At 39.6% G+C, this 24361-nt stretch overlaps 1 protein-coding gene across 1 annotated transcript; it reads right to left on the bottom strand.

The window, feature by feature from the left end:
* Window positions 1-8546: 8546 nt before the first annotated feature.
* On the bottom strand, window positions 8547-23486 carry Fbxo4 (F-box protein 4). Its single transcript, XM_028875572.2, has 7 exons — window positions 23229-23486; window positions 21589-21824; window positions 19540-19760; window positions 16104-16179; window positions 15817-15992; window positions 12743-12918; window positions 8547-8881 (listed from the first exon to the last, which is right to left on the bottom strand). The coding sequence occupies exons 1-7, from the start codon at window positions 23409-23411 to the stop codon at window positions 8792-8794; spliced, it is 1158 nt and encodes a 385-aa protein (XP_028731405.1). The 5' UTR covers window positions 23412-23486; the 3' UTR covers window positions 8547-8791.
* Window positions 23487-24361: the final 875 nt, after the last annotated feature.

Below are 24361 nucleotides of genomic sequence, written 5' to 3'. Positions count from 1 at the left end.
TTAGAAATACTAAGGTAAAAAACAATTAGCAAAAAAAAAAAAATGCTAAAAGCCAAATAAAAAAAGAAATCCTAAAAGTATGATTGAAGTTCTTAAAAGTTAAAAGATGTAGTGAGGAAATGTAGAAGAATCTAAAAAAAAAAAAGCCAATAAAAATGTAAATACAATCATGGAAAGGAATCAGGACCACTTATTTTTTTTTATTCCATTTATATTAAATGCCCAGAATAGGAACATTTACAGAGAAAGTGTATTAATATTTAGTGGTGAGAAAAGTTAGGAAGGGATAAACAGATGGTGTATTAATAGCTAAAAGCAGGGTTTCTTCTAGAGATGATAGGAATAATCTTATGTTGACTATCTTAATAGTTACAGATATCTAACACTGAGTTACACTAACCTTAGAATTGGGAATACATTGACTGCTGTGTTGTGCAATTTTAAGAAAAGTTAATAAAATCTTTAGACAACCTTATGTCAATAAAATGGGCAATTTATATGAGATTGGGAAAAAAGTACTTGAAAAGTACAGCCAATACTCACTCGAGAAGAAATAGATTATTTGAATACTCTTATGTTCTTTTATTTATTCATTAGATACATTGGATTTTTCATGTAAAACTTTCCCACGAAGACAATAGATTAAGTAAATCTCTGAATCACAAAGCATCACAGCACTGGGATGACCGAGTGGCTTCCTGAGAATGCCTCTTCTGCCTCAACGCCACGTTTATTTTAGCGTTTTCATTGTCATCTATTCTCAGTTCCTCAGCCTCAACTACAGCATTGACCTTCATGCCCATCTCAGCTGCCTGGTGTTAGTGTGGAGGTTACCATCACTCAAAACTGCTGTCTGCAGGTTCTTAAACTATAACCTTTCTAAGTTTGACCCTAATCTACACACATTGCCTCTCTTACCACCTTACTCCTAGATAAAGGGCAGCTTTCTTAATATGTCCTTCTAATTTCTTAGCAACCCCCATTCATACTGAACCCTCCCCCAGACCAAGTAGCAGATTGATTATATATAGCCTGAACACTACTCTTCTATCCTTCACAATTCCCAAAGCACCCCTTTTTGATAGCTTAAGACTCATTAATTTTCACAAAATATATGCCCAAAACTTTTACTTCTGGACTCCTGAACCAAGGTGCCACTGATTACTCCTCCCATATTCCTCTATTCACACTGGAAGTTCTTCGTTGCTACTCAACTGCTTGTCTCCGTATTCTGGTCAAATTCTCCCAGCAGCTCTCCTATACCACAGTCTGTTGTTCTTCAGTCTTTCAGCCTAAAGCCCTCCTGCCCTGTCATCCTGGGTTCCTTTTCCCTCTGCTGTGATAAAAATACCATTACAAAAGTAACTTAAGGAAGGATGTGTTTATTGTGGCTCACAGTTCGAGGCACAATCAATCCTGGTGGGGGAAGGTACAGAAGCCTGAAGCAGCTGGTCACACTGTGTCCACAGGCAGAAAGGAGTGCGTATACTTAGCTCCTTCTCGCCACTTTACTCAGTCAAGCACCCCCAACCCATAAAATGCTGCTACCCATATTTAGTGTGGATCTTCCCATAATAGCTGACCTGACCCGTGGCCTGTCGCCTGAATGAGTCCAGATCTTGTCAAGTTTACAATTAATACTAAACCATCACTGAGTGGATTGTTTTTATTTTTTAATTGATAAAGGTGGTTAAGTACATTGTCATTTTTAGTTTTCTTTTTGATAGTCTATGTACTCTTATCCACTTACATTTCCTATGAAAGAATTCTCTCCTCTCTTTTAACTTTTTCTAGACCTCTTTATAGAGTGCTGGAATATAGTACCCATCACCCATTTGCTTTGAGCAATTAGTCTTATTTAGGAACTGGTAAGCACTGGTATTTATAAGCATTTATTCTGAGCTAAAATCATGACTATTATAGTGAATCACATGGCTCTGTTTGGGGCCTTGAAGGCACCAGGTGTATGTGACTTCTTTTCTTCCATTGTTCAGCAGTCCAGCTAAAGCTCTGTAATCAGGACAAATACTTTGGAGGCAGCTTTTGTTACGAATGAGAATTCTTGCTGGGGTTATTTGGTAGCTGCCTTGACTTCTGGAGATCTGGTTTTAGTTTTTTAGTTAGTTTTGGCAGAAAGCTAATTAAGAACTATATGAAGTTTATCATGGTGGCAGCTGATCCATATAATCTGCAATATTTTCAGATATTACTCAATATGTGAAAGTCTTTAGCTTTTCAAATGGCAAAGACTTTGTTTATTTTGGTTTTTGTTTTTCAAGACAGAATTTCTCTGTGCAATAGCCCCAGCCGTCTTGGAACTCACTCTGTAGACCAGGCTGGCCTTGAACTCATAGAGATCCACTGCCTCTACCTCCTAAGTGCTGGGACTAAAGGCATGCACCACCTGGCCCAGCTGGCAAAGCTGGCAAGAGCTTTTGATAGGCATCAGACAGGTAGTTTCTGGAAGGGAAAATTACCCAAGGCAAGTGCTTTTAACAAGAAGAATGCTGTATTGTTTCCAGTACCAAAACTTAAAGATATCTGCTATGTTGTGGCTCAGAAAATAATACCCAGAGAGAAGCTTCAGAAACAGCCACAGAATTCAAGTTTCTGACCCTCTGTCTTCCTGCCTTTATTTCCTCTTTCTCCCTTGCCCAAACAAACCTCAGGAAATAGAATTCTTCTTCTTCAAAGTGGGTCATGGAAACTAGAACCGCTGCTCCCCCAAAGCCAACCATGAAGTTTAAGATTTTTGTACTGTAATTTTCACATACCTTACTGTTTTGAGTAAACCAACATCTGGACCTACCTTGTCTGATGGAGATCAAAACAACCAATTTTGGCCAGCAAGATGGCTAGGTGGATAAATGTACTTGCCATCAGTCTCAATGACCTGAGTTCAGTCCCACATGGTAGGAGCGAATCAACTCCCACAAGTTGTCTTCTTACTTCCACATGGGTGCACACACATACACATGCAAACGTGTGACAAATACATGTAAATTACATTAATAAAATCTAAAAAAAAAGTGTGCTACACAGAGAGGCCAAGAAAACCCCAGATAGACTGTGCTTCATTTTCTCACTCTGACGATCAGCATGTGGTAATATCCTTTTCCCTAAATCCATCTTTCTACAGTTGTTAGTAGTTTATGTCTGAACCCATGAACAAAAGCATCCTAAGTAACTGGACCTTCAGTTGGGTCTTATGTTACATAATAGTAGGTTAAATAAGTTTACTTATGTTCTCTTGTTAATTTATAATATGGGTGTTGGCTGTGACCTTTTATGATAGACAGGAGGAGGTCATTTCTTTTTCCACCTCTACAGCAACATTCAGGCATATTTCTCTACCAGATATTAATTTTTTGTTCTCTTATTTTGTTGTTTGTAGTCCTGAGGATTTAACACTTAGGGCCTCCTCACACATACTAGGTAAGGGCTCTGCCAATGAGACATGCCACCCGCCCTCTTCTCTACTTTTTTGTTTTGAGACAGGTCTCACTAATTTGTGCAAGCTAGCCTGGCACTCACTCATTAGTCCACACTGTCCTTGGATTTGTAATCCTCCTGCCTCAGCCTTTGGAGTAGCTCATACTATAGGATGCCACCATGCCTGGCTACATTTTTGAGATCCTGACTTCTGAAAAGGGCAATGTGTTCTTTGGCTAAAGTTATGCCTTTTAAATGTAAAACACAAGAAGATTGAATGAACATAAGAGCAACATTTTAACACTGTTTTACAGTCTGCCTTTTTACTTAAAATATACTGTGATCATTTTTTATGAATTTAGGTATAATTTAAAGCCATTTTAAGGCCACATTTCATCATATATTCTTTCATCACTCATTTTAAAAATATTTACCACACACCTACTATGTGCTAATCACTGTTGTTGGTGACAAATGGTAAGCTGGTAAAACACATAGTAATTCACAAAGCTTACATGCCATTTCTCTTTATAGTTTTGTGGTTGAAAGTTTCTCAACCAAGTGTTGTTTTGGTTTTGATTTGGGTTTTTGTTTGGTTGTTTGTTTGTTTGTTTGTTTTTTTGTTTTTGTTTTTTGCTCTGATTTGAAATATAATGTTCTCTAAAGGTCCAGACACAAAGTCTTGGCCTCCAGATGGTAGTATTAGAGTTCTATGGACCTTTTAAGATACAGAAACTGAGGGAGTCCTTAGAGGTTACACAGTCCCACCATCTGGTATTTTCTGTTTCTACTCCTTGGCTCATGAGTGGTTTTCTCTACCACATGCTTCTGCCATATGCTGTCCTTACCAAAGGCTCAAAACAATGGGGCAGCCCTGTCTTGGACTAGAAACTCCAGAACCCTGAAGCAAAATTCGCCTCATCTCTTTAAAATTTGATATTCCAGGCATTTTATTAAAGTAATGAAGAGCTTGTTAATATAGCATGTGTGGTTGTGAAGATTTTTTTCGCTTTCTCTCAGTTATCATGTGGAATTCTTTTCCTTTTTTTTTTCTTATTAGTTGTAACTTTGTGCAAATCAGTGACTATTCCTTGAAGATATGTGTCTTCTTTAGGGTTTCTATTGCTGAGAAGAAACACCATGGCCATGGCAACTCTTATAAAAGAAAAGATTTAATTGGGACTGGCTTACAGTTCAGAGGTTTAGTTCATTATCATCGTGACAGGAAGCATAGTAGCATGCAGCAGGGCATGGTACTGGAGAGGTAACTGAGAGTTCTGCATCTGGATCAGTAGGCAGCAGGAAGAGAGAGAGAGACACTTGGGCTTCACTTGAGCATCTGAGACCTCAAAGCTCACCCCCAGGGACACACCTCCTCCAGCAAGGCCATGCCTCCTTAATGGTGTCACTCCCTCTGGGGGCCATTTTCATTCAAACACCACAATATGCTTTAAAAAATAAGTTACTGGGGGCTGGAGAGATGGCTCAGAGGTTAAGAGCACTGACTGTTCTTCCAGAGGTCCTGAGTTCAATTCCCAGCAACCACATGGTGGCTCACAACCATCTGTAATGAGATCTGATGCCCTCTTCTGGCGTGCAGTCATACATGCTGTATACATAATAAATAAATAAATAAATCTTTAAAAAAAAATAAGTTACTAAGTCAAAACAGTTAATGTTTTTAATAAACTTGACATTCATTGTCAAAGCCTTTCTCAAAAACTTGGGTCTCCCTAATGCTTATCACTTCTGCTATCAGTTTAAAATGTCCTGAAAAGAAACCAATAATTTCAAGTTTAAATCTTGTCTCTCTCATCAGATGAGGAATTCACTTTTTGTATACTAGCATGGTCAATTTATAATTATCACCAATTTATATACCACTGGAAACTAATCCAACTTTGGCTGATACCAGACTGCTGAAAAAGTCATTGTGCTGAGAGCTTTATAGCACTGGTTTTTATTTCTGTATCCCCAGAAATGGCACAAAGCCTGGCACACAGTAGGCCTGAACTGAATCTTAAGCTTATTATTTCTATATTTTCTATTACTACAAATCTGAAATATCTCATAAATGAAGATGTCTAATGCTTATGTGATTTGATTATTTTGTTGGATGTATTTCAGAATGACAAATTTGATAGTCAATCACTATGGTAACGATCACAATTTCCACAAATCATTAGTTCTGTCTTCCTACTCCATGCAATGAAGCACTGAGAAAACTGCTCTTTTTGTATCGTGAGATCAAGCTATAAATGTTAGGAATCATTAAAAGGAATGGTGAGCCACTAGGTTCTAAAGAGTAATGAAATAGAATAAAGATTTCAGAAAAATAATTTTGACAATAATATGGGGAATTATACTTTTCCTTGGTAGAAATAAAGCCAATAGTCCTTTAACATATACTTATTTTAATTGTAGTTATAAAACTGAATACCATTATATATTGAGACCTTCTGTATGATTTCTGCAAGACAGCAGCCTAAAACCAATACAAAACAACATTCAATTGTGAAGCTAGTTTTCTTTGGATGCCATGGCAAAATAGTTCAAACAGCTGAAAAAGATAGAAGGTGATTTTGTCACACTCCTGAAGGGTATATGATAGGTTGGTCTTTTCTTGAGGTTTCTTGATTACAAATATCAGTCTTTTGTGTCTTCATGGAGTTTTTTCTCTGCTCACCCACATCATTAATGTGCCTCTTTGATTATAAGGACAGTAGTTATATTAGATTAGGTCTATTAGATTAAGTATGATCATGTAATCCCATTTGATCATTATTACCTCCTTAATTAAAGTCCCTCAGCTGGCTGTGGCGGCACACACCTTTAATCCCAGCACTCAAGAGGCAGAGGCAAGCCTGGATCTACAGAGCAAATTCCAGGACAGCCAGAGAAACCCTGTCTAAAACAAACAAACAAGCAAGCAAGCCCTCCATTTGAATATAGTCACATTCTGAGGTATACTGAGGTATCCTAGCGGATTTCAACACATGAATTTAGAAGGATATCATTTAGTTCACAACATTTACAAATAAATACATGTGGTTCTCATAACATCTCTAGGGCACACTTTTCCAGTTATTTTTCAGCCATTTGGATGATGAAATATTGGTCCTTACTTTTTAATCATATGATCCATAGCAGTTAAGTGGCTGTCCAAGCGGAATAATCATCTCAGAGTGATACTGAAAAAAAAACTTAGGTTAGCACCGAAGTGAAGACCTTCCCACAGAGAGTTAATCTAGCTCTTGGTAGAGCCAAAACTCAATTTCAAAGCAAATGTAGTGATCCCTATTCTGTACAGGAGAAAACAAGAATTCAGAATTTAAGAAACTTACTTGGTCATGTGAACAAGAACTGGAATCCCTGGGATTTGAATGAGGTCATTGTCAACATCAGAGGTACCATGCCCAGCTGTTTTTTATTTACTTCATCTCCTAAACAGCACTGATGAGAGTTTAGTGAACCATAACAGAGTCCAGGAAATTGACTTTTAAAGTTGTTACTGTGTGTTTCTTCACGTGTGTACACACATGCTCATATATGCATGCATGCTATTGCATGTATGTAGAGGTCAGAGGATAACTTTTAGGAGCTGATACTCTCCATCCAATGTAGGTTCAGGAGATCTGTGGTGCTTTGAATGAGAGTGGCCCCAATGACTCATATATGTTTGAATGCTTGGTCCCCAGTTTATGGAACCATTTAGGAAAGGCGAGGAGGTGTGGCTTTGTCACTAGGGGTGGATTTTGATTTCCATGCCATTTCCCAATTAGCTCTCTTTCTGCCTGATGCTTGTGAATCAAGGTGTGAGATTTCAGCTACTGCTCCAGCACTCTGTCTGCCTGCCTGCTGGCATGTTGCCTGTCTTGATGGGAATGGACTCTAACCTTCTGGAATCATGAACCCCCAAATTACATGCTTTCTTTATAAGCTGCCTTGGTCAGGGTGTCTTATCATAGCAACAGGGAAGTAACTAACACAGGGCCTACCCTGGGGTGCCGGCTTTTCCTGCTGAGTCATCTCAATGGCCCCAGGGAATTGATTTCTCAATTAACATTGTAATAACTGGTCATTCTTTAACTTAGGTGAAAGAATCTGCAGTACCCATCTCATGTCCTCCCTAGTTAGACATACCATGGTATGGGACCTGGAATTCCCCACTTCTCTGTGTCTCTGTTGCTTCAACTAAAACCAAGAAAAATATGTGGCTGTGATTTTACACAATTTGTCCTTTCTGAAGCACATGTTGAGTTTAATCCCTTATATATACTATTAAGAGGTAGGAACAAATGGGATCTTTAAACGCCAATTTGGGAGCTGCTTTCTTGAGCGGGTTGAAGCTATTCATGAGCTCAATGGATTCATGAGCACATGTGTTAGCTCAGGAACATCCTCATGAGCTCAATGGATTCATGAGTACATATGTTAGTTCAGGAACATCCTCTCCCAGTTAGTCAGTCCCATGTATGTTTCTCTTGACATGTGAGGTCCAGCACAGCTGCGAACTCTACCAGCAAGACCTTCACCAGAAGGTCAAAATGGCAACAACAATCACCAGACTATTAAGAAAGAATACGATCATATGTATGGTACAGCTTTCTCCACAAAAGAAAAATACATTTAAATACAGAACCAAACAGCACCATTTATATTCCTTTCACTATAACTTGAAAATTCCCCAGTTCCAATGGGGTGCTAGGTTATTTCCTCTGTAAAACACGGGCATTTGGTGAGGTAGTATCACACATGTAAATATCTGGGATGTTTTCTTCATGACCCAGAAGTTAGCACTTCCATGTTCAAAATTATTTGAACATGACAACCAGGAAAAATTCATTTGCACTGAAGCAGTATCGGATATAACATAATATTCTTTCTAGTCTCTCAAAAAAGAACAGAGGTTTAGGCCATAATATTAATGCAGTTCTATTGAAATTTTCATAACTAGTATAACTAGTATTGAGAACAGATTAAAAACTCCTTTCTGATAGCCAATTAGTGAGTCCCCTGAAAATATCCTAAGCTAAGCAGGTTGACTATTACCCATCAGGGCAAACTTGTTGGCAAAAAAAAGAGAAACCACGAGGAATGAGAGAATCACAAACTTTTGTTTCACAGAATTTAATATTTTCAAAAAGACAGAAACTATAAAAGTTATCAAAAATGTGAGAATTCATTTCGGGGAAAGGTAGTACGATTGAAACTTGCAACTGATTATGGTCGAGAGTCAGGATCACGGCAACTATAGCTGTCCTGAGTAAGCCCTGCTACAGAAATGCAGGCACAGGATGGATGACGGGAAACACACACCACGTCATGCCCTGAGGCTTCTGAATGTCCAAAAGGAACATCATTTTGCATGTTTAGATTCCACTTCCTCAAGAATCCACTCAATGCCATTCAAGAAACCAGTCAGAGTTTCAGCCTCTATATCCTGGACCTGTGAGCAGGTGAGAGAGGATGCTGTCAGTTCAAACCAGAAGCTTAGTGCGAGACACATTTCTCTAGACATTATTTTGTTTTTGAGCTAAACAATATGAGCTAAAATAAAATGACCGGCACAAAGACTGAGTACGTTTTTTCAAGTACTATCACTGGGCACAATCATGTAAATAAGTGATCTTCTTTTATGTCTTCTAACCATGTTAGTGTTAGTCTTATTTCTCAGAACTCAGCTCTGGAAATGGGAGGGACAGGCTTCTTGTACATCCTGGAAAACAATTTCTCCAAAGGATCCACTTTAAAAACTAAAACACTTTTTAATAAACCTAACTGGCCAACTAATAAATGTGACATACTGCAGAGCTGACCGGAGCCACATGAACCTGACAGACATTTAGAGAACATTTTATCTAAAAACTACAGAATATACACTTGGTTTTCATCACATATTGGAACATTTTCTAGAATAGACATTATTTTAGACCACAAAATCTTCAACAATGAAAACAATTAAGTTAAAAAATCATATGTATTTTTATGATTAAAGGCAGAATAAAACTAGAAATAACAACAAAAAAACTAGAAAATGGACAAATACATAGACGTAACATGCTACTAAACAAACAATGGGCCATTAGATAAATTAGAAGGACAAATAAAAATTGGAAACAATGCTGTGGAACAATCTTTCTGTACACTGTGAATATGAATTACTCTCTGTTCTGGTGGAAGGTTCACCTCAGCCCCTGGCACCCTGGCATCCATATACCCAAAAGTCTGGAATGTTCTGATGGAAGATCCACCTCAACTCCCCTCCCCCATCTCTTTCCCAAACCCAGCCCCTTTAAAGCCTGCCAAACATGACTCCTCCCCCAGAGATGCTCAGCACCACTCCCACAGGGTATTTAAGCTGCATCCCAGAAAACAGACAAGTGGTTTTCCAGTCTCTCATCCCTGTCTCCTCTTCTGGGGGCTGGAGAATCACCGGGAATGCTTTACACATTAAACTGTTTTTGTTTGTTTGTTTGTTTGTTTTTCTTCTAATTTGGTCTGATGTGGATTGCTACATTGGCATAGAGTGCAAAACTTTTAATTCTCATTGTCTAATAAAAAGCTGACAGGTCAGTAACTAGGCAGAAAGTTAGGCAGGACAATCAAACCAAGAATGCTGGGAAGAAGGAGAGCAGATGAAGAGATGCCAGCCAGCTGCCTAGGAAACAAAACATGTAGAAAATGAGGTAACAAGCCATGAGCTGTGTGGCGAAGCAGAGATAAAAAATATGGATGAATTTAAGTGAAAGGTTTCTGTACCCTGATATTAAGTCTCTCTGCCAATGCAGTAATCCAAATCAAGCCTAATTAAAAATAAAAGATCAAGCTTATTGGGCAAAAAACGTTGGGGAGGTGGGGGAGACACAACCACACGGCCATTCTCCAGGAGGCAGTTTAAATACCCTGTAGGCATGGTCTTGAGTAGCTCTGAGGGGAAGAGCCGCAGTTTGGCACGCTTTCTGAGGGCAGGGTCTGGAGAAAGAGAGGAGGGGCTGAAGCAGAGTTCTTAGATAAACATTCCAACCTTTTTGGATATATGGGCATGGGTTCAAGTCTAGCTACTTCCTGGTTCAAGTCTAGTTACTTCCTGCTGGCATAGAACAATGTGGGGGGGGGGGTCGGAATCTGTGGGCTCATGCTCAGTGGAAGGTGGGGGTGAAGAAGTATTTGGATAACTGCCATCCTGGAGACCTCAGGGATCTGTTTCTCTAGGAAGTGAAGAAGACTGGTTGTTAGAAGAAAAAAATAGGTTGTTATCACTGGCCCTGCGAACAGGACTAGCCATGGGGGTGGGGAGATTGTCAGTAGGAATGGAATAGAGATATTAGCTAGTAACAAGTCTGAGCTATCACCCAAACACTTATATTTAATGTAAGCCTCTGTGTTGGTTATTTGGGAACTGGCGGGAGGAAGAGAAACATCTACCTACAAAAGAATACACCAAACATATGGGATACAGCAAACACAGTACAAAAAGGCAAATTAGAGCAAGAAGTACCTACATTAAAATACACACACACACACACACACACACACACACACACACACACACACACACACACACGCTGTGGATATCGCTCTGTATGCTGTGAATGTGTTGCTGTGATCAGTAAATAAATAAAATGCTGATTGGCCAGTAGCCAGGCAGGGAGTATAGGCGGGACAAGCAGAGAAGAGGATTCTGGGAACAGGAAGGCTGAGTCAGGAGTTGCCAGCCAGACACAAAGGAAGCAAGATGACAAGGCAGAACTGAGAAAAGGTACCAAGCCATGTGGCTAAACATAGATAAGAATTATGGATAAATTTAAGTGTAAGAGCTAGTCAGTAATAAGCCTGAGCAAATGGCCAAACAGTTTTAATTAATATAAGCCTCTGTGTGTTTACTTGGGGAACGAAAGTGGGAAAGATTTGTCCTGACTGTGGGCCAGGCGGGACACAGAAAAACTTAAACTACACACACACACACACACACACACACACACACACACACACACACAGGTAGGGGCATATTTTGGGCCCAAGCCCCAGTAAATAAATAAGATTTCAAATAAACATGCTAACGATGTATCTCAGGGGTTTAGGGAAATCAGAGCAAAACAAACACCATATTATGAGATGGAAAGAAACAACCAAGAAAACAGTAGAAATAAATGAAACAATGATTTAAAAGATAAACAGTTGGTTTTCTGAATTTTAAACAAAATCAACAAACCTTTAGGTAGATAGGGAAAAAAAGAAAAATCTTTAACCCTAGCACTTGGGAGGCAGAGGCAGGTAGATATCTGTGAGTTCAAGACCAGCCTGACCTACATAGCAAATACCAGGATAGCCAGAGCTACATAGAGAGGCCCTGTCTAAAAGTAATAATAATAATAATAATAATAACAATGAAGGAAGATGCAAATAAAAACACAATAGACCAATAGAGACTATTATAAACAATTTATCTATGGAGTTTCATATCAGCTATCATTTGAGAAAAAGGGTTTATTATACAAATAAAATTTAAAGCACTAACCCATGAGATGTACATTTTCAGGGGTGTTGGAAACCAAACCCTTGAGTTCCTGCCTGTTGGGTAGGTACTTCACCACTGAGCAACATCCTTAGCCCCAATGATCTGTATTTTTACATGGGAAATGCTACTCATCCTAAGATTCTTAAAGCATACACATTGGTGATGAGAAAACCATGAGAGTGGGGTCCTTAAAACTACCCCCAGTTACTGTCTTACTGTTCCTACCATAGGAGGGGTGAGTAGGGAACAGATGACCATTCAAATTCTCAGCCATCAGTCAAGCCCTTAAAATTCACTTTAGGGTAGTAGTTCATTTCGAAAACAAATGCTGTCGTTCCAATTAGTGTTCCCTAAAGTTCTGTGTGTCACAGGCCTGGTCCCTACCCCACACTGCTGTTAGGGAGTGGTGAAATTTTCAAGAAGTGGTGACTTCTGGGAGGTCACTTGGGATGTTCCTTGAAGGTCATCTTGTGATCTCAGCCCCTTCCTCTTTCTCTTCCCCTTTTGTTCCAAGACAGAAGTTTCCTCTATCATGTTTACAGTATGATAATCCACCTTGCCACAGGCTCAAAATCAAGAGGGTCAACTGATCATGAACCAAAACATAAACTGAGAGAAAATATGCCTTCTTTTCTTTTTAAGTTATTGTCTTAGGTATTTTGTTACCATAAAAGAAAGCTCACAAACACACATACATGCAAACATACATGTGCACATATATAAATAAATACATACAATAGAAAGTTCACTAAAATAAATTCTTTGTTACCAGAGCAGTTAGGACCTTACCATCCATGGGTGGTTTAGAAGATTGAGACGCAGCTCATGAGCTAAATAAAAACAGGGCATTCTTTTTACATCTGCTTGAGAAATACAAGATAAAACCAGCATTGGCCTTCCTGATGATCCAAAAGCTGGATCAGTCATGGCCATAATACGAGAAAATTCATCTTGCCATTCATGTCCTAAGGAATTTAAAGTTAAAATTTGTAATTTACATTACTTACAATTACTCTAAAAATAATTATAGTTAAAAACAGCACACAAAGGAATTAAAATTTTTACCAGGATTTAAACACAATAAACTGCCTTTATTGCTAAATCTCCCACAAAATTGTATTAAACTCACTTTCAAAAGTAGAAATTTTGATGATGACATAAAAAAATATAGTCACAAGAACATTCAGGTGTCCCGATCGTTTAAAGTAACTTTCTATGACATGATAATTTTCTCTTACACATTCAGCACCTGTCTGATTACTCTTTCTTTCAAAGGCCTTACTTCCAATATCTGAGCATAAAATTGGCTCTATTTTTTTTTCATCCAGATTTTTTTACCTCTGCCTTTTTACTGGAGGGTCCAGATCACTGACAGCATGTGGTAAACAAAATTCCCAAGCCATTCCCCTATATCAGCCTCCCAAAAGCTTGGCCTACAGATACAAGCCACTGTTCCTTTTTCTGTCTCAGAACTTTTAGATTTAATGCTAAGCATTTTATTTAGAAAAGCAATTGGAGACAGAGGTAAAGAGGATCGACTCTTAGAAGCAGGCATGTTCCTTTGACTGTTGGGCCATTAACACATTGGTTGGAGTCAAAGTAGTCTGTCATTGGTGGATTTGGCCTCTATTGCTAAAGTTAATGCCAACACAGAGAATTCAAATTCTCTCTGCAGCTAGGTATGATAGATCACACTTGTCATACCAGCAATCAGGAGGATGAGGCAGAATAAATGCCATGAATTCCAGGCCAGCCCAGGCTATGTAGTGAGGTCCAGGCTGTTTTTACACACCAGCTTCAGTCTTAGGATGATATGCTCCTAAGTGTAACATGAATTTCTAAACGGTCTTATTAAATAAAAAAACTCAGGGGAGCCAGGTATTGGGGTGAATTCTGAAAGATCAGATAAACAGAACATGCCACAGCCAACCTCACCTCGTCAGTTCCTCAACTGATCCTGTTTCCTCAAACTGAAAGCATCTGAGTCCTCACCTGAATGGATCTTAGCTGAACTGCTGCTCAAAAGCCTAAAAGATTAAAAAGCCTCTAGTTCCCCATCCTCTCGCCTTATCTACCTTTCTGCTTCCTGCCATCACTTCCTGGATTAAAGTTGTATGTCTTTCCCAAGCAAAGACAGGAGATCTCAAGTGCTGGTATTAAAGGTATGTGCCACCACATCTGGCTCTGTTCCTAGTGTGTCCTTGAACTCATAGAGATCCAAACGGACCTCTACCTCCCAAGTGATAGGATTAAAGGCATCTGTGCCACCATTTTCTGCCCTCTATGTCTAATCTAGTGGCTGTTCTGTTCTCTGACCCTCAGATAAGTTTATTAGGATACACAATATATCAACCACACCTAAGCATGAATTGTGGAAGCATTCTTGGTGTCCAAGCATGACTACTGAATTCTGCCCTGTATTGATAGAAAGGTCTTCTGTGAAAACATCCTTCCCTCCACAGAATCAGAAAACAAAAGAGTACTTGCTACAAGTTAGATTCCTACCTCTGTGCTCAGGCAATGAGCTTTGGTTTCTACCCTTCTCTCAGGAGCAGTCAGTCTCTGGTGGAATAAGAGGCAGAGGGATTTCTCATCCTATCACTGTTGATAGAAAGCTATGGCTTCATCTGAGAAAATGATATAGAAAACAGGGCTCCTCTCACCTGCATAGCAGCCATTTAACACATGCCTCTTTCCCAAAGGACTCAGAGGGTGCCTGTCCTACCACTAAACTTTTAATGAAAACCTAGCAGAGTTCCATGGAAGAAATTCTGTAAGTACGTATAGATTATTTTTGTATCCTATGTTTTAATTAATTAATTAATTTTTATCCATCATGCTTGGGATTGAGTCTGAGGCCTCAGTTATGACCTAGGCTAATACCCTACTTTTTCTGCCCATTTTATAAGGGGCTATTGGGACCAACCTGGAAGACTAGATGAAAGTGAGTTCTCTATCAGTTTTTGCTCTCAGTCTTATCTCCACCAGCAAATACAGGGTCTGACCTCTGCAACTATTGGTAACTCACCAAGTACTGGTTGAACAAATCAATCTACCTTTTATTTTGCTATTAATTTTTCCTTTTACAGTCCTATAATAACATAATAATTTATTATTTTCTTATGAATAATTTATCCAGGATTTCTAAGAATAATTGCCTTCAGGACTTAACAGATTGTTAGAAAAATAAATTCATTGTAAATTAAAATCAACATATTAGATAACTATGATATATGTATCATATATATTATATATAAGCAACATACACAATAAATTATTTATTGTATATTTATATTCTACTTTGTACACAAAGGATTTGGAGGAAATTATAATACTAGTTCATGGTCCAATGATATAGCAATGTCACCACCAAAACAATATTGTCAGTGATAATTATTCAGAGTATATGGAGTATATTATCAATCCACTGATTTAATTAACTTTAACCAACTCAACTAACATCCTATCCCCACACCTCTCTCCAGTATGGGTAGAACAAACCAATGCATTTTCAGTTACCTACATAAATTATTTGAATATATCAGAGACTGAGAAAGCATCAGTAGTTTTTAAAATGTAGAACTATACAAAAATATGGCTATAGATATCAGGACTCCGTGGTGCTTATAAAAACCGGATGTCCAGGATAACAGGCCAAATCTATGGATCACAATGTGGCAAGCTAGGAAGTCCCCATGTAGTCCCCACGTACAAGGTTTGAAAACACTGGTGACAGTAGCGGCCATAAAGTCACAGTGGTAAAATCTAACTCTTCTATTACTATGGTGCTGTAACGATAGGATTATTTATTTTGCAAAGAATGAAGTCATAGCACCTTGAAGAAGAAAGAAAAGAATGCTTACGTTTGTGAGCTTCGGCATTTGCCACATAGATGAAGCCATCTACAACTTCACACACCTTCTGAATTTGTGGAATCACACTGTAGCGGCTTCCTTGGTGTTCATCTCCTTCACTCTGTAGGCTGAACATCTTGTTAACTGTACTTGTATGCTCTTCCCTTGCCCTGTCTCTTTCCTTTCTGCAAGAAAAAAAAAATGTAAACATAAGAAAAAGACATCAAACAGGTTCCTTCCCACTAAAACGTTCCCCTGCTGATGTTTCGGGCAGCCCACTGAGCAGGCAGCCTTACCTGGTAGTCGAATATAATATAAGGATGTTGAATTTATGTTGATTGCTCAGCTGGAAATTGACTCCAGATCCAATACCTACACAAGAAAGTCAGTTATACAAACAAGCCAATCATAAAAACATAAAAAAAAAAAAAATTCCACTGAAAAATTATGCAGTGCAATCGAAAAGGGCAAAGAAAAAAAAAAAAAAAACAGCAAGTTACATGCAACTGTGGAATAAAATGCAATGCTTGTGATGAGGACAAAAAAGTTGTGTGGACTTGTGAACTCTGATTCACAAGGCAGCACAAACACAGATAGAGAATTAAGTACAGCTTGGCTCATCAGTCTTCAGTCATCATTACAAACATCACAGTAGCAGCCAGGGCATGGTAACTACTTCTATTTATCCTCAACGTTGACTCCTTTTCTTATTTTATGCTTCCAACCTCCACTGGTCTTATAATCCATGTATATATTCATTGAGGGTCTCTTCTTCCCCTATGAAAAACTGTTTGTAAACATGTGGTGTGGCATTAGAAATCCCTTAGAAATGGAGCCAGACCTACAGATGCTGAAATTTGAAAAACTAGAGTGATGTGGATTAGAATCCTAAGCTTGTCAGGACAGTCACTTATTTGTGAGACTGTTTCAACACAAAAAAGAAATAATCTATACCTCTTAGGGGTCGCTTCCAGGATTGCCTGAGATCTAATTTGTGATATCCTTAGATTGCAAATATTGGCTTCTTACTCCTTTGTGTCTGAGTCACCCAAAACTGTTGCTGTCCCTTTCTTGGCCTCTTCTGCTTTGTTGTTGTTGTTGGTGGTGTTGTTGTTGGTGGTGGTGGTGGTGGTGGTGGTTTTGTTCATGATCAATGTCTTTTTTTGGTCTCCAGGAAACATTCTTGATTCCATCACTCTAGTTTTTACTATACAAATTCTCTGCATGGCTCGTCTCCTTTTAGTATCAATTAAAAATCTGGAATCTAACCAGTCCTCTAAATCCTCTTGCTTTAACTAGTCTTTCTTGCAGCAGCAGATATACTGCTTAATGATACATATCTAAGTGTTTCTCTTCTCTACAAAGCCATAGGCCTCCAGATATACAAACAAATCAATATAGTCTGACCCCACTTACCTCAGTAGAGCGAACTCCAGTCTTTCATTCCCCTAATTCTCCAATTCTACTTAAATAAGCTATGTCATGTCATCTTATGTCACCATTCTAAGTATCACATGTGTAGATTTGGACTTATGGGCATGGAAACCATAACTATCCCCAAACTACATGATCCTCTGCTCCTTCGGTTACGTTAGTCCACAGAAAGCACATGGAAACAGAACCAAATGTTTCTGCCGTTTGTTTAGATCAGTTTAATTTCCAAAGATTATTCTTTCAAAACATGTCTAACCTGGGCCCAACTTATTATGCAACCCGTATTCTTCTCTGACCTTGTAGACTTTTCCAGCAATCACTTAAGTCTCTGTAAGAAGAATGTAATTGCCATTTCGTCATTATCAAATTTCCTCATATCTTCTGGCTTGTCCTGAATCGTTGCTTCTACTATGAGTCCTTGCCTGAAACTGGCCTGCCTTAGGTAATACTTCTCTCAGTTATCAGAACTGCTTATTTCCTCATACCCTACGGTGAAGAAGTGGGCTGATCTCTCTACTCCCAATGACTTGTCTAAACCATTACTCAAGAACCATCTGGAATAGTTCCATCTGAGAAACACACCAAGCAGCTGGAGAGCAGTCTCTCTGTCCTCAGCTTTGTCACCCATCCTCATCCCCTCCCCCACGGAGATTTCAGCATGCCGCTCACTATCTTTCTCTCCATCCTCCTAAACTTCCAACTCCGTGTGGACCTGAACTACTTATGACTCCCAAATGTTAATTTCTCTGGTTCTTGATCTTCTGACCTGGACACACAATCTGTAAGCCATTTATTTGCCGTGTGTGTGTGTGTGTGTGTGTGTGTGTGTGTGTGTGTGTGTGTGTGTGACAAAACGCCATGACTAAGGCAACTTATAAAAGACAGCACTTAATTTGGAGCTCGTGACTCCAGAGGGTTAGAGTCCTTGACCACTTGACCATCCTGGAGATGGTCATAGCAACAGGCAGCAGGCAGGCTTAGCAGTAGCTGAGAGCTTACATTTGAGACACAAACACGCAGAGGGAGGGCTAACTGGGAATGGTATGTGAGCTTTTGAAACCTCAAAGCCCTCCCTTAGTGATGCACCTCCTCTAAAAAGGCCACGCCTCTTAATCCTTACCAAAGAGTTCTACCAACTGGGGGCCAAGTACGTAAATATATGAGACTATGGAGCACATTCCCATCCAAACCACCATAGTGTGGAACCTATGATGTGTCTGGCATTACAGACACTAGTAAAAATAAAACTGACAAGACCCCTAGCTCTTGGCACCAAAGACAGTAAACCACAAACGCCATTCTTCTCTGATGAATCCTTACCCTAGTGAACAACTTTAAACCCAACAGAAACCACAAGGCAGAAATCTGTTATCCTCATTACAAAATCCTTATTCATTGCATCAACTTTCATCCTTGATGTTCATTCGTTTTCATCCAATGACCCCCTTTCATGTTTTTAAATCATAGATTATAGCAGCTTCTTTAGGCTCTTCTAAAGAGTTCTTACTCAGGAGCTGGAATAAGCTTTCTAAAATGAAATCTTCATCCTCTCAACCCCCTGAGGAAACTTCTTCAACAGCTCCCACATACTCATGCATGCCATGTGGTGGTGATGCCTACCCAGCTCCACTCTTGCTAGGTTTATAGACACTCCAGAATGCTGTGCTTTTATCCTTCCCCTTTTAAGGGGATACAGCTACTAATACTCAAGAGTCTTAGCAGGCATCATCTTCAGTGAGCAGCCTTCTTTGGTTCTTATCTTCCTATTCAAAAACTAACTGGTCACATTCCAATTACCTAAATACCTGTCTGTATCCTCACTTAGAGCCATTGTCGTCGTGGAAGACCAAGACTTGTTCTGCATCTCTGTATCTATGCTGTATAATGAATAAAGCACATTTTACATTGTGTATCAGTACTCACATTTGTAATACTTTCCCACCTTACCAAAAGGTCACACGCTGTCTTGTGGGTTGTTTTTGTTTTTTTCTATAGAGATGCAATAATATAAATCTTTTTCAAAAATCCCAACATATATAAAATAATTTGCAAATAGGTGTTCAGGGGTTTTCCTTGGTAAGTTTTTCATATGGTAAACATGATATACACTGCTAAAATATAATAATGTATTTTAGCATATTAAATTCTAAATTATACAAATTTGAGAAATTAAGAACAAACATACTTCTTATATTAATTTTTTCCCATTTAGTGGGAGCAGGGAGTTCATCCACCAATTTCTGTATTTCACTACAAGATTTAATTTAAAAACATATTGTATATTAGCATGAAAATTACCATCAATCTGTCTATGAGGCAAACCAGCAGTTGGGCAAAGTTCCTCAGAAGACATCAAACTCAACACCAAAGATGTATTCAGTTCTTCCAAACCTGGTCCAAACATAGCAAATCGGGGTTCATTCTGAATGATCAATGAGTGTAAAAAAGAGGTGACAGCTCCGTACATAGGACGGCTGGCTTTCAGGGCTCTTCTCGTATGTGGACAGCACATTTTATAACTGCATAAAATTGCCACAATTAGACAATAAAATAGAAAACATTTGACTTCTTCATTTGAGAATATATCATTTATGGAGTCCTTGCAAGACACAGTAATATAAAGAGTATGGTTTCGCCCCTCCCAGACAGTTGGTAAATACACCATTGTAACATGTACGCAGAGTGCCATGACAAGGAAAACCACCAAGTGATAGAGAGTGGGAGTGATCATGAAGCTGCAGGACCCTCCCCAGGGAAGACGTTCTTTATGTTCATATCTTTTATTTAGTTTCTCTCATGAAACAGCAATATTTGTTTGAACAGTTGAAACTAATTGCATAGACTAGTAACTGTTCTCTTTCTGAGAAAGATTTCACCCCTCATCCTAGAGTGTGTGGCAATGTCTGAACAATTTTATTTTCACATCTGGGGAAAAGGGACTGTGCCACCAGCATCAACTTAGTAGAACCAGAGATGTCACCGTACATCCTACAATTTCCAGGACAGTCCCCCACAACTGCTCCAAAATGTCAATAATGTTAAGATTAAGAATCCCCATAATTAAGATAGGCTACAGATACTTAGCATTAAATCCCAGAAAATTTAAAATATTACTAAAGCCACTAATATCAAACTTCTTTAATACTCTTTTAATACTCTCCAATTCAATAGTTCATTCGAACTATTACATAAATAAATACACAGGGAGGCCCAAATATACATCATTGAAAATTAGCAAAATAAAAACCATGTGCAAGAAAATATGATGGCTCAGCAGGTCAATGTGGCCAAGCCTAATGACATGAGTTTGATCCCAGGGACCCATATGATGGAAGGAGAGAATGGACCCCAAAGGTTGTCCTCTGACCTCCATATGTACAATGGCATGTGTGTGCCCACCCATACATACATACAACAAATAATAAGTAAGAGTAATTTTAAAAAAGAGAAAAGTCTTTTGAAATTATCTATAAAGATCATGGTACATTTGATCTAGTCATCCCATATTACCTGACATAATAACATCTGGATTAGAAAGGCTGAGTAACAAATAAAATGCAGATAGAAAAATTATAAATGTAGCTACTGAATCTAGCATAGTACAACAATTCTTACCCAAAGATCAAGGTTCTCTTGTTTTTTTTTTTTTATTATGCTTTAAATGTGGGGTTCACAATAAAGTAGGTTTTACCTACATACAGTGACACATTCTGAGGGAACAAGATAGTATTGAACAGTCCCTTACACGCTATGCCATATGCAAATCATATATCCTTTCTGAACCTCTACATCCTTAACACAAAGATAAAACCTTTACGTTATTCAAGTACAGGAGTTAACATACACAGAACAGATCCCCATAGAATCCAATATGCAGCATTTGTTCAATGAAAATAGCTTTCTCATGTGCATGATACTCAAGAAACAACAAGGTTTTGAGGGGATAACAAGATCTTATTTCTTGGATTCTCAAAAATAGTTTGCTTCCCTACCAAAAAGAATTGTTTTCTGATCTCTGGACATTCCTTCTGATTATAAAAAGGCATTACAATTTAACAAAATGGGAAATATTAGAAAAGTTATGAGAATGTTAAGAAATATGTCTACTTTCTTGCCTATTGTACCACATATAATGAATTGATAACTAGTCAGTCACAACAGGAAAATAACAAAGGGTTAAAGCTGTAAGGGTCTTATGAAAAAAGTCAATTAGCTCTACCCATCATTTTATCAAGGGGCCATTCAGACAAATTCCATGCAACAAATTTGTAGCAGAGTCAGAACTAATGTGGACTATTTGGTGTAACACTTAGTATCTCTTGTTAATTCACAGAAATTGATACTTACACATCCATGTAATCAAAACACTTGCTGTCGGTGACCTCAGATATGGGCTTTTTTAAGATCTCTAGATCTGGAAGTGACTTCCAGTCAATGGAAGACCAAGCAGGGAGGTCCCGCAACAGAAAATACCTCCAGAGAATTGGGTCTCTTACGGTTTTATTCCAGTACCGATCTGTACTTCCCAACTGGCACAGATCATGGGGAGAGAGAAATGACAAAATATACAGCTGTACATCGATCTGAAACAGAAACACGTGACACAGAAGAAAAAGGAATAATTTGTCTTGGAAGGCTGGTGATAACTTAGATAATCCACAAAGAATTGCTATACTAAAGGTCAACTGAATGAGTCACTTGTAGATGTAATCAACCATCTTATTAAATAAGAAACACAGAACCAATGCAAGAAGAAAGCCAAGAGGTCAGAGCTAAGAGCTAAAACCTTACCTTTCCTCCTGCGAGTGGTCCTACCTCTCCCAACCAGAGCTACTTCCTGTGTTAAAGTCTTTATATAGAGTTTCTGTTCTGCCTTCTCATTGGTTGTAAACCCAACCACATGACCGCCTCGTCACGGCCTGTCTGTATAGACCTCCAGGTTTTCTATGGTTGGTATTGAGATTAAAGGTGTGTGTATCCAATTCTGGTTGTATCCCTGAACACACAGAGACTTACCTAGCTCTGCCTACCAAGTGCTGGGATTACAAGCATATGCCACCACTGCCCTGCTTTCCTATGGCTTGCTAATAGCTCTGACCCCTAGGCAACTTTATTAACAGTCACTCTTTATACTACTTAAGTTTATTTTACTTTCCTTTCCTTCAGAGAATAATCAAAACTCAACATTTTAATTCCTAACACATATGAAACATTCTTGAAAGCTCAAGGCTCTGTGTTCCTACTTTTCAAGCAAGATAATTACTTCTGTATTTTTCTTCCCATAGATATTTTGATATATCACTTAATCAATAATTTTTCCTCAAAAAAAAGTGTATCTAGTGGAAATTTTTCTGATTTTACTATTAGACCAAATGAAAGCGTGTCAATCTGTCATCTGAATTTCTCTATATAGTCTATTAATCCATTTCAAAGGACACAGAAGAGAAACTTGGAGTGTTTTCATTTGGAATGAATATCAGTGGGATGTACCAATAATTCAACTGAGATAAAAAGAACTGTTATAACCAACAATGTCTAATCCCTTCATTTTCTGATCTTTCTCTGAAACTTCAAATAACATGCACTCTCTTTGTGACCTGTTCTAACTTGAGCTTATTTTCAATTTCGTTTATTTTCAACTACATGGCAGTTTTGTTGTTTAGGATATATCAGACTTGCTTGCTCCAGGCGATCCCCTACCTGGAATGAATGAATACACTGAGACTACTTTCCCAAGCTAGCCCCTTTCCTTAGCCACTTTTCCAGAAATCCTACTGGGACGACTGAGTCTATGGGTGTCGTGCTGGTCACTAGTGTGGGTTGTGGGGCGACCTTGGCTGGCTGGGAGGGGGGACACGCTGAGTCCGTGTCAGGACGACGCTGGCCACTCTCCTTCCAGGCCAGCACACACCCGGAAGTGGCTGCCCTGCGGCCCAGGCCCAGGCCCGGGGGAGGGGGCTGTGCGCGGCCCTGCGGTCTCGGCTCACCGGCAGCCGCGTCAGTGCGCTGGTCTCCTCCGCCGCCTCCTCCCGGGGCGCCGCCCGCGCCGCCCGCTCCTTGCCCACCGCCTGCCAGAAGGTCCTCCAGCCGCTCAGGATGGCGGCCTCCAGGCGGCTCCAGTCGCTGGCGGGCGGCGGGGAGCCGGCTCCGCGGGGCTCGCTTCCAGCCATGGCCGTGTTCGCGCGACACAGCCGGACGCACCGGCTTCCTGGCCGCTCGGCCTCCGTCTCCGCCTGCGCCCGCCCGCCGCGCTGGGCAGACCCGGGCTGGCCTATTGGGCGCGGTTCCGGGCCGAGGTCCGCGTCAACCATGGCTCACCCACTCGCTCTCTTAGCACTGCGGGAATGACTGTCCCCTCCCGCCCCACCCCCTTCTCCAGCCTGTACCTTCTCTTCTCATCCCCGGCTCTACTCACTGCAAGGACCTAGGAGGGAGGGCTTGTTGAGTAGCCACCCTTTTCTGTGATCTTGGGCGGGCCTAATGACACTTGCTTCCCCGTAGTAAGAATTAGTTGTAAGTGGGCTCTGTGTGTGCATCTGTGTTTTGGAATCACCAGTTGACCGCTTTCTTGGAGCTTGGTAAAAACTGAGCCTGTGGATACTATCAGGAGTCCGTGGAATTAAAGTTCTCCAAGAAGCTACATCTGTAGTAAAGATAGTGCAGGCTGTGTGACCATCCTGCTTTGGAGAAAGTACTGTAGGTGGAGAGCCAAAACTGCCTCAGGCACAGTCCTTTAAATAGCTCTTTACCTTCAAGCTCTGTGTTTACAGGACTAACCTCTTCAGGAATATTAGGTAAAACTGGTGGTTAGTAAGCTTAGCAAACATCTAGCCCTTACAAATGTTTTAAGGTTAACTAGATGTATGTGGGTATTTGCACGAACGTGCAGGTTCCTGCTGAGCCACCATCTCGCCATCCCCTTTAACTATCTTAACATAAACAATGTAACATCTGAAATCAGAAAAGATTTACCCAACTTTATCTAGGTTGTCTACATAATGCCTCCATCAGTGTAGGTGGTAAATGTATTTGATATACGGCCTTTGTTCTGTGGCTGTCAGTTCATGGTAACTGCTTCCACAACTCAGTGTGCCCTTCAAGGTAACTTGAATACAGTCTC

The sequence above is a fragment of the Peromyscus leucopus genome, chromosome 11 (assembly GCF_004664715.2).
Source record: "Peromyscus leucopus breed LL Stock chromosome 11, UCI_PerLeu_2.1, whole genome shotgun sequence".
In the NCBI taxonomy this organism is placed as follows: domain Eukaryota; kingdom Metazoa; phylum Chordata; class Mammalia; order Rodentia; family Cricetidae; genus Peromyscus; species Peromyscus leucopus.
This window is presented reverse-complemented; position numbering and strand designations above follow the sequence as displayed.

Coding starts and splice junctions, on each gene's coding strand:
- Fbxo4 (XM_028875572.2), bottom strand. CDS start 23,411: ATGGCTGGAAGCGAGCCCCGCGGAGCCGGCTCCCCGCCGCCCGCCAGC. Junction 21,825..23,228: donor GCGCACTGACGCGGCTGCCG/GTGAGCCGAGAC, acceptor TTTCTGTTTCAG/ATCGATGTACAGCTGTATAT. Junction 19,761..21,588: donor TGTTTTGATTACATGGATGT/GTAAGTATCAAT, acceptor AATTTTATGCAG/TTATAAAATGTGCTGTCCAC.